At 40.6% G+C, this 16,451-nt stretch overlaps 1 protein-coding gene across 9 annotated transcripts in view; it reads left to right on the top strand.

Annotated features, from left to right (window-relative positions):
* Positions 1–16,451, top strand: part of MEF2A (myocyte enhancer factor 2A) — a 92,862-nt gene that overhangs the window by 72,198 nt on the left and 4,213 nt on the right. For 6 of the 9 annotated variants that reach the window (XM_055814626.1, XM_055814573.1, XM_055814587.1 and 3 more), the window contains 4 exons: positions 4,996–5,186; positions 6,907–6,930; positions 10,529–10,655; positions 15,924–16,050. In XM_055814626.1, coding sequence (XP_055670601.1) covers positions 4,996–5,186; positions 6,907–6,930; positions 10,529–10,655; positions 15,924–16,050 — 469 coding nt within the window. The remainder of the gene's footprint in view (positions 1–4,995; positions 5,187–6,906; positions 6,931–10,528; positions 10,656–15,923; positions 16,051–16,451) is intronic. The other 3 variants (XM_055814618.1, XM_055814599.1, XM_055814605.1) reach the window with 1 other exon arrangement.

The raw sequence follows: 16,451 nt of genomic DNA on the forward strand, positions 1-16,451 counted from the left end.
AGTTGAATAACATTTAGATGCAATAGCAGTTATGTCTTGGTTTGTTGCTGCATTCTGAATAATAATCCTGGTTTTTAAGAAAGCCCATTTAAATTCTAAATATCCTTGAAAATTGTTTCTCCTTTTATGTAGCTTTAGGCAAAAAAAATTAAAAAATAGTCAAGCAACCTGGGAAATGAGGGTTTTTTTTATATTTTGTAACATGAGTAAGCATTCCCTTGACACTTAGTCATGTGTATTTCTTTTTGCTGCATTTTGATATCTAAAATACTGGCTTAGAAGTATAAATCTTACACATTAGACATGGTTCAAAATCTTATATTACTGTCAGAGGTATATTTTAAGTCTAATCATAGTACTATCTGAAGCACTGATTTGTAAAGATCAGTGGAAATACACTTAACTTTAGCTTCCACAAGATGTCACAGTAAATTCTTTCCAAAGCTAGCAGAGAATTTAGGCTTTTTGAAATGATGGCAATATCAGCAGTGATTTCTGTGCAAAGCTGAAAATTATATGAATGGCATATGCAGTTTTGTGTGTGGTGTTTTGCTTTTTTTTAAATCTCCACTTAAAGCTGTCCTATAAAAAAAATAAGTAGAGCAACTAATACACATAGAAGTGCTATTGTTGTATTTACTTGCAGTATGGTGTGTGTATAAGAGTGTGTGTCTGTCCCAGGGTCCTGCATGTAAATGTTTTTCTTCAATAGATTTTGTCTGGTTGTCTAGATGCATAGTGAATCAATGGCTTATTGCAAACACAATTTTCAGTGAAATTTCTTGGGTTGTATGATGTCATTTGAGGCATAAATATTTATTTAATGCCATTCTTATTTTTGCTTAATCTTACATTGCTTAGCTGCTTGACCACAATTTTTTTCCAAAACTGTATGACTGATCAGTTTCTTGAAAGGTGAACCACAGAAAAAGATTAATGGCATCAATGACTATAACTTATTCCCTGAGTAGTAAAAAGTACATGGAGTACTTTCCAGCCACATGTGTTCATTGTTTCAGCTGATGTGATTTATATAGTGAAATATGAGTCTGGCTCACGTAATTTAATGCTACGTCTTGGGCTGCAGGACAGTAAATGAGATTAAGCTGTATGACGTTTCTGAAGGCAGAACACACAGTTGTTAGAATTGGTGGGGTTTAACATTTAGCTTCAGAGAAGAAGTTACTTCAAAAGCAAACATATTCTGACTAACAAAGAAGTAGGCTAATGTACGTTGGCAGTGTTTGTTATCATAAAATCTAATGAAATTATGATTCATAATTGAGAGCCTGTTATCTTTGCATTTGTGTCTGTTTTCCAAAGAAGTGTTTCGAACATGCTTTAATAGTCTGCTTTAAAGAATTAGAGTTAAATAAAACTCTTCCGATGGAAGTAAAAACAGGAGTCTTATTTTACACTTGCATAAGATTTTGTATTCTGTTTCCATTTCTCAGTTTGATGGTATTTTTAAACATAAAGCAATTGTCTTTGGGGAAGATCTGTAGTGGGTGGGGTAGATACAATTTCTGTATTACACAAAATAGTAAGTAGTATTTATGGGGTTATTAAAGCCTCAGCTTGGCAAACTGCTGTATAGTTGCATCATCCTGTAAGCATTATCTTTTTCTGGCTCCTGACCTTACTCTAAGAAATACTGTGCTTTTAGTTATCCTTTCACTCCTAACTTATAATTTGATTCTCTTATTAGATTATTAACAGGAAAAAAGGCTTTACGTTTCATATTAAAAATGAATATTCTACAGTCTTATTGCAACCCCAGCATATGATTCTTCAAATAATCGATATAGATACTCCAGTGTTTGCTAAATGTTCAGTTCTTGCTGTTTGTAACAAAGGGCTGCTACTGGATTAATACCCATGGTATTACACTTGTGACATTTTTCGTTTCTCCCATTCGTAATGTATTTTTTCTAAACCCTCATTTTAAGAAGTGCTCAGGCTTTTGTCAGAGCAAATGCTTTGACTCTGCCCTGATGCCACATGATATTGTGCAGAGAGAAGGCAGTGGCAAGGACTTTGTTGTTTTTGACAGCACCACTGAAAGCATGAAATGTTTCTGAAGGATTGGCAGAGCCTTGTAATAAGGGCTGCAGGAAATGACTGTATTGGGTGTGGAAGAAAGACACTGTCCAGATTTAACACATGAGCTACTGAAACACTCGAAAACAGAGGACAGGAAATGGTATCATAGGATAGACTAAAACGCTGTACAGAACTCCATTGTTTATACAGGGTGTTATTGTTCTGAAGTTTAAATTCAACTGAGAACACTGCAGCTTTGGCATATAAAAGGTAACGCTGACAGCCTAGTGAGTAATAAAATGCTGTTTGTTATTAAATTAAAGCCCAGACTTCACTTTTTTTATAACAGTAAGTTCTTGAAATGTTCTGGCATTTTTGCTGAAAATGGAAGATACCGTAACAATTTTAAGATAGAATTTGGTGAAAATTGTGCTATTTTCTAATGTTTTTTTCCTTTACATCTCTTTCCAAATCCACTTAATGTTTGCACCTGTCCATTGTGCAAGATTTCTCGTGCAATCTGGTGCTATGTAGGCCGTCTTTAACTAATGTTTACAGTCATTTATAATGGATAGGTATTGACCTATAACTGTATTTAACAAAACCATGTTTCTATGAAAACTGTCTCACAGTTTCATGAACTGTAGGGGTAGTACAGAACTTAATTTCTCTTAGTTAAAGAGTTAAAGGCTGGTTAGTTTTGCTGTGTCGCCTAGCTGTGGCTAGTTTTTCCTTAGCAGTCAAGAGTATATTTAGCTCTAGTATATATTCTCAGCTCCAGCCCAACTTTTCAGCCACTTTACATTTTATCACCAACCTAGAAGGATCCAATAAATTCTGCTGTTTTCTGCTGAGGAATGTAGATGCTTTAATCACGAAATGAGGTTTTTCTGTGGTTTTTAATACAGAAGGAAGAATGCTGACATAAAAAGCTGTTTCTTCTTTCTACTGTCTGTGCTCCTTTTTTCCCCCCTAACTTCTGAATTAAATGATAGAATTCTCAGAAAACGTATTCCCATACCTCCCATACAAATGCTTCAGGAAAGTACTAAATTAGAATAACTCCTCCTCGCTCTGTTAACCTTGAAAAACTCAAGGGACATACCAGATCATTCGTATATGGTCAGGCTTTTGACATAGTAGGAAATCCACAAAGACAGTAAATCCAGAATTTGAAATCCTGGCTTTAAAGTTGTGAATTTACTGTAATGTGAAATAACATACTCATCCATATGAGAACAAGAATACTGTGGTTGCAAAGTCCAGTAAGTTTTACCTGCTTCAAATTATTTTCTTTTAAAATATTTAGCAGTAACTTTCTTTCCAAAAGACCTTAATAAAACTCGCTAGAATATCTTCAGATCAGCACAAGAGCTTTGTTACAGTTTTTACATTAATCTTTGCTTTTTCCATTTCTAACTTGATAAAACGGTATGCCGGGTGCCGTTTATGGTGGACGGGGAAAAGGTGAGGATTGCATTTGGCAGTTCCCCCACCCCATCACACTGGCATTCCGGTGAATTCACACCCAGCAGTACCAGTCCCCTTCATGAAGTGTTGTGCGGTTACCGATACATGTTACTGTTCTTCGTTCTTCCTGAGATTTTAAAAGGCATTAACATTCTTGCTAAAGAAGCTAGAATGTGACGCTGACAACTTTCTTATTTTAATTGCTTTTAGATTAATATGTACTTAATGTAATAAAATTGGATTGGGCATAGGGGCCTATTCAAATTAGAATAATAATACAAAATTCATACCGGCATGGCGCTACAGGCTATTAGAAGAGATATTCCCACACAGTGAACTTTGTGTAATGGACTTTTTCCCTGAATTGTGACTATAAAGGCTGCTTTCAGAACTGCAATGTTAGTGTAAACATAATCTTGCTATGAATTGTATTTATTTATCCACACACACAAGTTCTGTAGTGTGAACTGTAGGGTTCCCTGTTGCAAAATTCCCCTTGCTTAACAACCTTTCTTCATTTGCAGCTGAATAAGGTGTTTGTATTTTGGGAATTGTTGCTATAAATATGCTAAAATCGTTGGAATGTGGCTTTAAATTTTTTTCTGAGAAATACATTTTGGGTAACATGATTGGTGCTGTTGTCTGTACAGGAAGGCAGAATACTAGGCGCTTAACTGTTTGACTGTCTTGTTACTTTTTTCCGGTCTGTGTTGAGTGTAAACTAAGGCCCGTATCGGGAACGTGTTCTGCTTTTTGGAGATTTCAGTGCTGCAGCCAGTGCCTGTAGGTTTTGGCTTTCTAGTTCTACTTAGAATGAGCATCGGGAGTAAGGTAGAGAAAGACCTGTGTAACATAAATCGATGGGCATAAATGGCACGTGTATCTGTGTCCAGAGCTTGGAATGAATTTGAAGGGAAAGGATTTGTTCCTCCTGGTTGCTGAATATAATAATTGGACAGTATATATTTTTGAGATGGAAATTAATTTTATTAGAGGCTAGGTACAAGAGCCCTGCAGATCTTGGAGATATTTGAAGAATACATTTTAGAAACAGAGACTTTAAGAGCTGATTTTTTTGATTTTCACAGGCAACAATACAGTATGATTGATGTTCTGTGGGGGTGGGGATGAAGTGAGGTTGTGCAAAAGTGCACACTTTTTTGCAAGCTCAGCCTGGAGGAACTTCGAAGGGCAAAATTAAAAAAAACACAACAGATGTTATTAGAAGTGGTTCTTCGGCAATACGCTCTTCTCAGCGTTTAAGCTGCCACAGTGTGCCCTTGAGGTGATATTACCTTTACGTATTGATCTTCTGGTGAAAGTGGCTTTTGTTTGTTCAATTATTCAATAATGCATGTCTTGCGAGGAGTTTGTTACTGGAAGTTTAAAAAAAAAAAAAGTCTGTAATTTGTACACGTGCACCAAAATTTTGTATTGCTCCTTCTCTTTAGTCTTAAGGTACGTTTGGTTTTCCTCTTTCAGGAAATGGGTTTGTGAATTCTCGAGCTTCACCAAGTCTGCTCGGAACTACTGGTGGTGGGAATGGTTTAGGCAAAGTCATGCCTACAAAGTCTCCACCTCCACCTGGAGGAGGTAGTCTTGGAATGAACAATCGCAAACCTGACCTCCGTGTTGTCATCCCACCCTCCAGCAAGGGTATGATGCCACCATTGGTAAGTTAAAGCATTGGTTCTCTGGTTGGCTTTGTAAAAATGAACTGTGCTGTCCACATATAGGAGAAACTATCTCGTCTGTTTACCATAGGTTACAGTAATAGAAGTCTGTATTCTGAAATATGACTAACAAACATCTAACTTAGAAGTTGTTGCCTGGGGAGAAGTTAAATTTGTAAGGAATTTTCTTTCTAAAAAAAAGTGTAAAATAGCAGTCTGACCCAAATGCTGTTTGAGTGCAATCCTAGAGGCATAGAGTAGGATTTTGTTGTTTTGATTTGATATCTCACTGACTCACTACCGAGAACTTTGTTGCTTTGGAGGATGTGGCTTTTAAAAAGGGTTATGCATTATTCTGTGGAGGAATGGCTGATCTTATTGGTGATGTGAACTGTATTAATGTGCCCTAAAGCACACTTTGTACCTGTTTTTCCTGGGTCGTAATGGTTGTGGGATGTGAAATGTAGCTTCAGTGGTAATGATGGTCTGAGAGAAACGCTTGTTTGATGTGGTGTGCTGGAGTGCAACCTTGTGTGTCCTGTGGTAGATGTCATGTCTTCAATGAAGGCATAAAAGAGTAATGAGGATTGGGCTCAGTCCCTGTTTGTGTACTTTTCAGTACTACTGTGCAGTTTGGCGTGTGGGTAGTGATGTTTGTTCAGCCTGAATTTGGAATAGCACACAAGTTTCGTGTCAGGCATGAGGCAACCCACAACACTGAGACCAGAACAGGTCTTACAGGAAGAGTTACTCTGTTCCTCCTTTAATTTGGTTGGCCAGATCCTTTGGTCTTGGTCTTTCACTGTCACGTAGAAATTTTAAAACATCAATGTGTATTTTCTGGTTTCTGTGTATGGAAGAACAAACCGTAACCAAGAGGAGCAGGATATAAACAATAACAAGTACTCTCTGTATAATTCTTACTACTTTTTAAGATGCCACAAGTGCTTACATTCGTTACTGGTATTCATGGTGAATAATACGAAATTAGTCCGAGCAACAAAAGCTGTAATTATCCTTAGAGGGATGATTCTTGAAGTTTCAGGTTTTTCTAAGACTACTGAAGCGTAGAAGACCTAGGAAATACACTGGTTTATTGTTAAAGTGAAAGTTAAACTTTTAAATTAATTGGAAATAGATACAAGAAGAGGATCTCAACGCAGTCGTTCTAATGTTAGTAGTGTACAGTAGCTATTTACTGTTGTGGTGTTAAAAACCCAATTAAATACTCAGTTTAGGTTTTGTCTATCTTTTTGAGAAAATTGGAAAGAGATTTTTGGCATAGAAATGCTGGTATGGTAGGATGGTTGTATGTGAAAAAGTATCATTTTCATGATATATTTTTGTATGTGAAAAATGTATGTGAAAAAAAATAAGTTTTTTACAGAGCTGGACGTTTACTGGATTGGTCCAGCCAGAAACTGCTGTGCTCCATATCTACGTGTGTCATCAGTGTGTAGCAGGGTCCTTGTTTTTTCAGACCTCTTCCTGCAGTAATTTTGCCAAAGTGTGTGTGCTTTCAGTATGGTATTTTTTAATTGACCTGAATTACATGAAGTATTTTACTTCCTAGTAGTATTATTTACAGAATCAGGTGGCAAATTCACATTATTAATTAAAATAAATGGAAATCCTGATCACAAACATGACTTTCTCTTTCATTTTTGAAAGCAATGCTATTTTTAGTAACTGTGTTATCCCTCTTGTTTGCTGAGTACAGTCGGAGGAGGATGAATTGGAGTTGGTGAGTTTGGGCTACTGTTTGATGAGAGAGTGCAAGATGCTGAAAATGTCTTTTACTACAGCTTTTTAACTGTAGTTTCATTACATATTTTAAATAATTCCAGTGTTCCCTTGGTAGCAGACAAAAATACATTTGTTTTATCAAACTCAAAACCCAACCAATTCAAGTTTAAAACACATCCAAAGTCTAGTGCTTTCCATTTGTAAACTCCTGGGTTTTTTTCCTGAAAATATTTCTGTTTTTCTTGGAGGGAACATTGGAAAAGAGCCTTACAGAGTAACTGTCCATGTGTATAGGATATTTACTGCCTTTTATGTAAAATAGAAATAACCACTTATGTTCTAAATTATTGGAATATTTTTAGAAAGTGGCTTCACTCATGAAGTTCTTCAGATTGTAATACAAGCCCTGTATTACTTCTCTTATTTTCAAAGAGATTACATCATTGCTGGTGAGGTCACCTTTTTGGAGTCTAGAATTATTTCATCCTGTGTGAGATTATCAAACCACAGGGGTGTTCCCTGTTTACCAAAAGGAATAGAGAATTGCAAATGAATATTTCTGCCTTTTTCCAGTGGAAAGGTACTCTGCTTTTGAAAGGAAGCTCTTGGGATTCGTGTCTTCTCTATTTTTTCCAAAAGGTTTTAATGTTTGGCATTCTGTCTGGAAAATTAACGTAAGGCTAAAATAATTCGTAACTTACTTTTAGAGCAATTTGCAAATTGCTTAGCTGCTGTAGCACAAACCATGCAGAAGATGCAGCATCAGAGCGCAACCGTAAAGATACACAAAGAAGTCTGCTTATTTACATACCTTGATTCACTTTCGAACATGGACCTGTTGCTAATATGAGGCTCTAATTGCATGAAAGCATGGAAAATATAGTGATGTAGATAAATCTGTTGTTGAATGCATGCTGTGGGTTGTTTTTTATTTTAAACGTGAGCAATAGATTTACGGAAGTAAGGGGAAGTGATTTCTGGAAGTCAGTAGTGAAGTTTTGAAGGTTTATTGGAATGACTTGCTAGTTGAGCAGCTGAACAGCTGTCATGCATGGTCTTCTCACCTTAATAGAGAAGTGTCTGGTTTCCAGTGCAAGAAATAAAGCACTAATTGAGCTTAAAAACACTTAAGTATCATTGCAACCGGAATTAATGCTAAAGCCCTTGAATGAAGGTGGCCGTACCTGCTAGAGATGGCAGTGCTGGCCGCCGCGGTGATGGGTCCCGTGTGGAGGTGGGACATCTAGTGGCGGCGGGGCCCGGCCTGGCAGGGCAGGGAGCGCGCACAAGCGCAGCAGTGGCTTCCTCGGAGGCGGCGAAGCAGGTACACCTGCAGGGTTCCGTCGCTCGCTGCGCTGATTCCAGCGGCAGCAAGCAGCTCCAGGCGAGGGCTGCGAACGCTGATTCCACACGGTTGGAGCTGAGGACTGAATAGGGAAAAAAGATACGAACAGTAGCATAGCATGAAATACAGATGCTGAATAATTCCTGTTACTGCTATCGTTAGTACCAGTTTTAAAAAAAAAAAAAATGTTCTGAAATTTGTCATGAATTTTTGGCTGAATCTCCACGTACAATGAATATTGGACACGTCTAAATATTTCTTACTGACACTGTGGCCGAGTGTTTGGGAATTATATTCACAAATAAATGACCTCAGAAAACCACCTTTATTAGTTACTTAAAAAAAAAAGGGGGGGGGGGGGGGGGGATAAAAATCCCATGGGGAAATCCTTTGGTCTGGATTGTTTCCCAGTATACTCCTCTTAACTTTTCCATTATACCGTAATCCCAACTTTATAGGCTGCCATCCAAGAAAGCTTTGGAAAAAGGTCAATTCCTGACAGACACAAAAATCTGCTCTAATAACATATCTTTATGCCAGATAAACTTGGTCTAGCAGAGATTTTCAGAGGTACGTAAGTGATTTAAAGGGATAAATTACACAGAAAATCGGTGGGACTTTCTCTGTGACTTGATCTGCTGAACAAATGCCAAAGAGCCTCCAAATTCCTGCAAAGCTCAAAGGTGGGCTTTCGACAGCAGCCAGACAAAAGAGGGATCAGAAGCTGGCAGCCTGTGGAAGGTTGTCGTTAATTTTATTATGGTAGCTGTGGTATACTTTTTTCTTTAAATTGGAAAGATAGAAGCCAAAGATTGATAACCTTCAATTCATCTTCACAGGTTTAAGCTTAAGATTGATTACAGGCCTGTTTCTGTACCTGCTCATCCCATTATTATAAAGGGAATCATGCATTTTTAATAGTGCTCGCTCTCTCAAGATCAGAGTGGAGAAAAAGAATTAAGTGCTGCAGATACTGAAATACTTATATACCTGTCCAAAACACGGAAAAAGTGGTAGTAGCGTCAGTCTTTTAAAGCTAGGAAATGGAACTCTACCAAAGAGATGAAAACCTGCTACTTTTGTAGCAAATATTTTTTTTTTTTCAGAGAGAGAGAGAGAGGCTTGCTTTAAAAACCTATTTTCAGCAGTTTGAAATCCAGCTCCCTTAATCAGAATGGTTCTGTAGGAATGTAGAAATGCAGGGTGTAGAGTGTTCTACACCTCTAGAATTTTTGAGACTTCTACAGGTAAAACTAAGTATCTGTTGTTTAAAACTGAAAAATGTGGCGTTTCCTGTTCTTGACAGTATCTGGCATGGCTAAACGGCGTTGAACTACATATTTTGAAGAGAGATTTCAGTTGCCTTCATGAAGAGCAGTACATTCTGTGACAGAGCAGCTTTGCTGTCTGGTGGTACTCACCACGGCATTTAATACAAGGTTTTCCAAACATCAAATTTGGGTAAAGTGCTTAATGTGAGTGATAGGTTTGCTACAGATGTTCGTCCTGGTGTATGGGAAAGAAAGACTGTTGCTTAAAAAGCCACATTGTGCCTGCAGTCGGATAATCTGAGACAATCTAGTTTAGCAATTTTTCTTGTAAAAAAGCACAGTTGCTCTGTGTGAGCTCAAATGTCATTTGCTTTGAAATGTATCTGCATTATAACAAGTACTCTCTCGGTTTCTCAGGAACCATGGGAACAGCAAGATTATTTTATCACTGAAGTCTTATCAACACAAATTTAGAAGATCTCTGTGTTCCTTTCAGGACAGGTGTAGTCAGCACAGTGTCAAAACTGGCAGCTAAAATTTTGAAAACTGGATGAACAACAGGGAAGTGGGAGACTCTTTTCTGGTGGAACTGCACCTCACCATCTGCACTAAAACCCCTTTAAAAATTAAGGCTAAAAACTCTTAAATCACTTAAGAACTTCTGAGAATTGTAGTGTATATCCCTAAGAAACTGCATTTATTTTTATGTCCTACGACTCTTAACCCCGTTGAAATCTGCATGCACAGGAAGTGGATCAGTGAGTCTTAATTAAATTTTCATTTCAGTTTGCCAGGATCATTTTGGTTGTCTTGAAATGTTTTGGCTTGTTTAGAAAATCTATCCTGACAAAAAGAATGTATTCATAACTAAAGCAAAGAAACACATGTTAATTGAATGCTATTTTAATACTAGCACTTGATTATTTTTTTTTCATTATTTTAACTGATATAACAAGACATGTTATTTTTAATCATTTTAGAATACCCAAAGGATAAGTAGTTCTCAGTCTACACAGCCTCTTGCTACCCCTGTGGTGTCTGTGACAACTCCAAGCTTGCCTCCGCAGGGACTGGTGTATTCGGCCATGCCTACTGCCTACAACACTGGTAAGCGTTGTTTTTAATAAGTGGCTTGATTTGTCAGGTGTACAAGGCTTTTGTGATTCGTAAGCCCAGAAAATTAGCATTTCTGTGACACTTCACTTTATTTTCCTATTCAGTTCAAATGAAGGCTCTTATTCATCAAAAATGAGCCTTTGACTTGTAAAATGTGTAAATGTTGAGACTTACATCAGGGAGAAGCTTTCAGTCAGTCAGGTTGCACGCAGCAGAATGCAGAGGCACAGAGAAAGGCATCGCTTACAGCAGTAGTGTTCAGGCTCTCCGTCTGAGAACTGGCACGCCTCACATTTAAGCCATAGTTGGTACTCCAGAGCATGCTGTCCCTTTCGATCCGCCCCGCTCAGCTCCGGCGGCAGGAGGGAATTGGATTCTGCTGGCACTTCCGATGTACGGAAAAGCGCAGGTAGGGCTTCCCGTCAGTAGCTGCCTCGAGAGCGAGGTGGGGACTCCAAGGAAGGCGCTGCCAGCGTTCCGCCATTGTGAGCCTGTTACCTGAAGGACCTTACGACTGTTATCTTATCCAAGATGGGTATGATGCGAGGAATTTGGTAATATAAGCGATAATTAATTTGCTGGTTTGGAAAGTAGTTCATGATGTGGTGCCTCCTACTTTTATCTCCCTAACAATAGGGATAATTTTGACTTCAATCTCAAGGTTCTTCATTTGTTGCAGACCCCGTATGTAATCAGTGAAGGAATTTTTGTAATCATTTCATCGAAAGGCTGCCGCCTTGATGGCGTCAGCTTGATTACCATTGATCTGTGATGCATAGTTTAATTTTCAAATGCACCTGCAGAGAAACTACATGGCAGATAAGTGTCAATAAATTTTCTAAGTCAGATGAAATAGCGATTAGTTAAAACTGAAAAGGGAAACAATGGTAGTAATTCCCCAGTTTGCTGTTCTTTTTAGATGAAGTCCAGTTAAAATGTTGACATATAAGTGCTGTAATTTGTTAAAACAGGAATTTCTGAATTGGGGACCACTGCTGGCAATGTTCAAGTCTTATTCTTAGGCTTTCAGATCCTTTAAAAAACCCATGTATCTTGTTGCTCCCTTCTGCAGTGATCGCTCTCGGGAACGGAGCTACACTAGCGAGCTTCCGTGTGTAGCTGGTCAGCCCTGGCCAGGCAGGAGGGCCTGGGGCAGTGTGCTCTCCTTTCTGTGGCGCTTAGGAAGACCCGTGCCTCCTTCCAGTAGAGGAGGTTCCCCAGGAGCATCTCTTCCCTCAGCCTGTACAGTCTTCCGCAGGTCGCTGGCAGGCACAAGATGCTCAAGACCCTGCAAGGCAGTGGAGGGCATACTGGGGGGGGATAAAATGCTTCTCCTTAAGGAGCCATTGCGTTGGGGTAAGGTGGCAAGGTTTTGGTGGCGGGGTGGACACACAGGCGTGCTGCAGGGGTGGCTTCTCTAAGATGGGATCAGGAGCAGTGTCAGCGCGCGTTTCAGCCAGCCTCAAGCTGCATCTGCTGCTGCTGCCCGAAGCTGAGCCCGTCAGCGATGCTGGTGGCATCTCTGTGATAACGTGTTAAAGAAAGGGTCAAAAACGCTGCGCTGGTCTCTTGTCAGTGACCTAATGTTCTTGCTGTTGTGCAAAGGTCAGGACAAATAAAAAACCTTCAAGGTTTGTAGAAAATGGCCAAAACCGAGTGATACAGAGGTTTTGTAATCTTCGTTTTCTGCAGGGCAGGACACCATCAGGTGTCTGTAATGTTGGCAGATGGAACAGATAGAGCAGCCATCCATCCGTCATAATTTCCTCCCCAAAAAAAGATGGGCTTTTATACATTTCTTCACTTTTTTTAGCTTTGAAAGTCTTCACTACAGTTTTTAATTTAGACTTGTAGCCGTCTTCTAGCCAGAAAACTCACCTCTTTTTGTATTTGCATCTTTTTGTATTAATGTGCCGCTCAGCTGCCCTTTACTGCCCCTCAGCCGCGTTCTGGGTTGGCTTGCCTGGGAGGTGCTGCCCCGGGCAGTACGGCAGGCGTGGGGTTCGCACTTCGGGAGGGACAATTTAGTCATCAGCAACAGTAAATATTTATACTGTGATAGCGCCCAACTGAATTGCTGAACACTTCTGCAAATAATCACTGCCCTGAGGGGGGTTAAAGTCTAAAGAAATGAATGAGGGAGAAGATGGGGTTGCAGTAACAGGAACACGAGTGGAGTGAAGAATTGAGCTTGGTGACTTGGATTGTAAGTTTAAATATGAATTTTCTGGGCACAGGGGTGTTGGTTTGATACTTGCCACAAAGATGGTTTATATATTGCGTGTAATGGCTGTTACAGGTAGTTCTGGGCCCTGCTTAGAGGACTCAACGTTGCGTTTTGCCTGTCACCTAACAAATCCCTTCAGCCTTTCACGCAGTCTGACGTTTCAGGAAGCAGTGTTGCCTGTGTCCCACATCCAGAAAATAACCTCCAAGCTGACGGCTAAAACAAGCTTAAAACGTCAAAAAGATGAGTGGCTGCAACTCAGATCTCAGGAAGCAGCAAAGACAGTTGAAACTGGTGTCCTATGCAATGGACAAGTGCTGTTATCATTGCGATATTATTTTAAAAACCAGCCTATTTCCTTGTGATAATGCAGTAACTTGTGAAAAGCTTTTAGCCTTTAATGTTTTTCAGACACTTTAAAATCGTTTCTATTAGATTGAGCCTTTCAGGGGGGTTGCAAAAAGAAATTTGACGTTGAAGCCAATTGTCATCTGGGTATTCTCAGGGTAGTCACCACTTACGTAGCAATTTCAGTTGTGCAGTTCAAGGACTAAGATAAAATTTAGATACCTAAATTGCTTTTCTGGATTGATAGGGTTGTTTTTCAGGGCTAGAGGGGATAGATTCAGCTCTTAGATCCTTAATTAAAATGTTGGCTACCGGTTTTGCAGAACTATGTTATTATCTAGGTTGTTTTGCTGGAGAAGTATTCTTTCTGCAGATTACTGGAGGAAGGGCCAGAACAAACAGTTACTTGTTCTAAAACAGGCTAGGCATTTTTATAAAATACTGAAAAAACCCCACAAGAGATCAGTTAAATATTAACTTGCATTTCAGCAGAGCGTGTGTAGCCATAAATTTTATTGCTGGCTTTAGGTCAGTTATTTTGCAAAGGCGCAAACTTCAAAGGTACCCCGTTGCCAGGGTCCCGGCAGTAACGGCTTCCATCGTGTGGAAGCTGCTCTTCCGTCCGTACGGCTTTTCCATCTCTCATCCGGTCACTCACGTACAGAAATCGGTGTCCTGCTTTTACTGCCCGCGGTGTGGGATTATTTAGGGGGACGATAATGCAGCTAATCGTGTGGTGGCATGTGCGTTCTTTGGAAAAGTATCTCCTCACCCCCCTGGCATCAGACGTGTTCTGTCTAAAGAAGTTAATTGTCTGTTATCATAAAAGCTGTAATTGCAAAGAAAAAAATACATGGAAACTGCACTCCTGTAAGCGTTTTCTTCAGGTCAGCTCTTCCAGAGATCCGCTTGGCACAACAGCACGTCCATCGCGTGCGTTTGCATGTACCGCACTTGCAGGCTGCCCTGCGTCTGGCTGCTTTGAAGGCTGAGCGGTGGCCGGGTCAGGGGAGGGCTGTATGTTTTCGGGGTTGTCTTAGTCTTGTAAAAAGGGCTTTGGATCCATCAGCTTAGGAGAAATCTTTCGGAATCTGTTCAGGAATACTTGTGAGGGTATTCTAGAGTTCCAGTAGGTGTCAGCGGAGAAGGAATGAAAGAGCACGCCAAGGGCAGCTTAAGTAGCTTCACCTGCTGGGTGAGCTGGGGTTCCCCAGGCCTTGGGGAAGGCTCTGGCAGCGGTGCGGGTGGGGGGCTGGCTGCTGCTGGCACCGGCTCTCCTGACCTTGCAGGCTGTTGAAAGGGAAGCCTGGGAGTGATCCACAGCAAACAAGCTGGTGGATGGGAATGGGGAAATTGTTCAAGAAAGTTTGATCTCAAGAGTGATAAATCATAACGGTGGTGTCATTTTAGGACAATGCTAAAAAAACCCCGCTGAACACACACCCCCCCCACCACACACCCACCCCTCCCCAAAGGGAGAAGATCAAACCCCAACCAAACACAAACCCTCTTAAGCAGTTTTTGGTTCACCTGCTGGCAGTATGAGATGAGTTTGGCTGCTAGCATTATGTTGCATTCTCAAGAGACTAGAAATTATTTTAAGCAAGCTGTACTACAGGATAATCAAAAGCAGAGAAGTGTCTGTGGCTTTGTTTTAAAACGTGAAAGAGAAGCATGAGTGATAATGATAAAGTGAAAATAACTGCACCTCTGTGAATGACGTGAGAACTGCCTAAGCTTTACAGCAGAGCCAAATAACAGCCAGTCGCTGACTGTTGATTAGGAATATATTGTGTCTTCCATTATCCATGTAAGTTGTATTTCTAAATAATTATACTTTTTGCCTTAAACAAAGAGGTTTCTTTTGTTTATTTGATACAGAGATGACATTTTTTAATCAGATACAAAATAAGGAGTGAAACTATTGTGGGGAGAGGGAAAATGCGGAGCGTGACAGTAGGACTGCACAAACGAGTGGACAGAGGGGTCGCTGGGGCTGCCAGCTGCAGTGACTTGGCTCGCACGGTGCCGTAGGCAGCCCCTGCCCCACGGGCTGGCTCCCCACAGAGGCCGTGGGGCTGTGAGCTGCCTCGTACCGTGAGCCAGCAAGGTGGTACCTGCGCCTTGTCCCACCGGCCGCTGCTCCCACGCGGGGACTGAACCAGAGCCAGGACAGCGGCATAAACTCTGTGCGAGAAACACCAGTCCCTTCAGTGACTTGCGTGCATTCTTCCCTTTTTCTTTCATTTTGGAATTTCCATACAGACAAAAATCTTTGCAAATACTTGTCTTACTGTAAGATGCATGTATTATTTATATATATATAAAAATTATATACACGCACAAATGCATCAGTGGGTTTGCACAATGCATAAATGGGTTTCGAGGAAGCTATACGAGATGGCACCGTGTAGGAATTGAAAGCAGAAAGTGCCAAACGAGAAAGGAAGTTAATCATTTGGGGGCTTAAGTCCTGTTACGCTCCTTGTGAAGTTAGGAGGACTGCACCCAGGCTTCATAGTTTACACATCTGGACTCCTTTGGGTCACTTGCCCTTACTGGTTTTGGGCAGAAGGCCTTTACATTTGCGTGTGTGTGCGCATGTATCACATACATCTTCATGTGTTTATACATACAGACAAATCTATAAACTGCTTTCTCGCTTACTTGTTTTTCCCTCTTAGATTACTCCTTGACTAGTGCAGACCTGTCTGCCTTGCAGGGATTTAACTCCCCCGGCATGCTGTCCTTGGGGCAGGTATCCGCCTGGCAACAGCACCATCTCGGCCCAGCAGCCCTCAGCTCTCTCGTGTAAGTACAGCCGGCAGCGCTGCAGTGCTGCACCGCGCGGGAGCTTCTGCCGCTTCAGGCTGCGCGGTCGGCACCAGGGAACGTTTAGCACGGGACCATTTTAATTTCTGTGTGCTGGAGACAGCGCGTTGCCTTTCAGGTTTGCTCCTCGGTTGCGGAAGCGTTTGTGTTTAGTGTTGTGCGTCCCTTCTGTCGGTTCAGTGCTCAAGCGGTGTCCCTGCCCGCCCAGCTGCTTACAGAGGAAGCACCTGAAATGTTTGGGAATGGGAAATGTTTCTGTTTGTTCTTAACGTCTAAATGCAGTTCAGGCCTTTTAATTAATGCTTTTTTCAACTTTGTTTCTATACCTCAGTAAGTTGCATTTATTTACATACTCATTTTGAGGGTGTCAAACCACGAGA

This window comes from Falco peregrinus, chromosome 1 (assembly GCF_023634155.1).
Source record: "Falco peregrinus isolate bFalPer1 chromosome 1, bFalPer1.pri, whole genome shotgun sequence".
Lineage (NCBI taxonomy): Eukaryota > Metazoa > Chordata > Aves > Falconiformes > Falconidae > Falco > Falco peregrinus.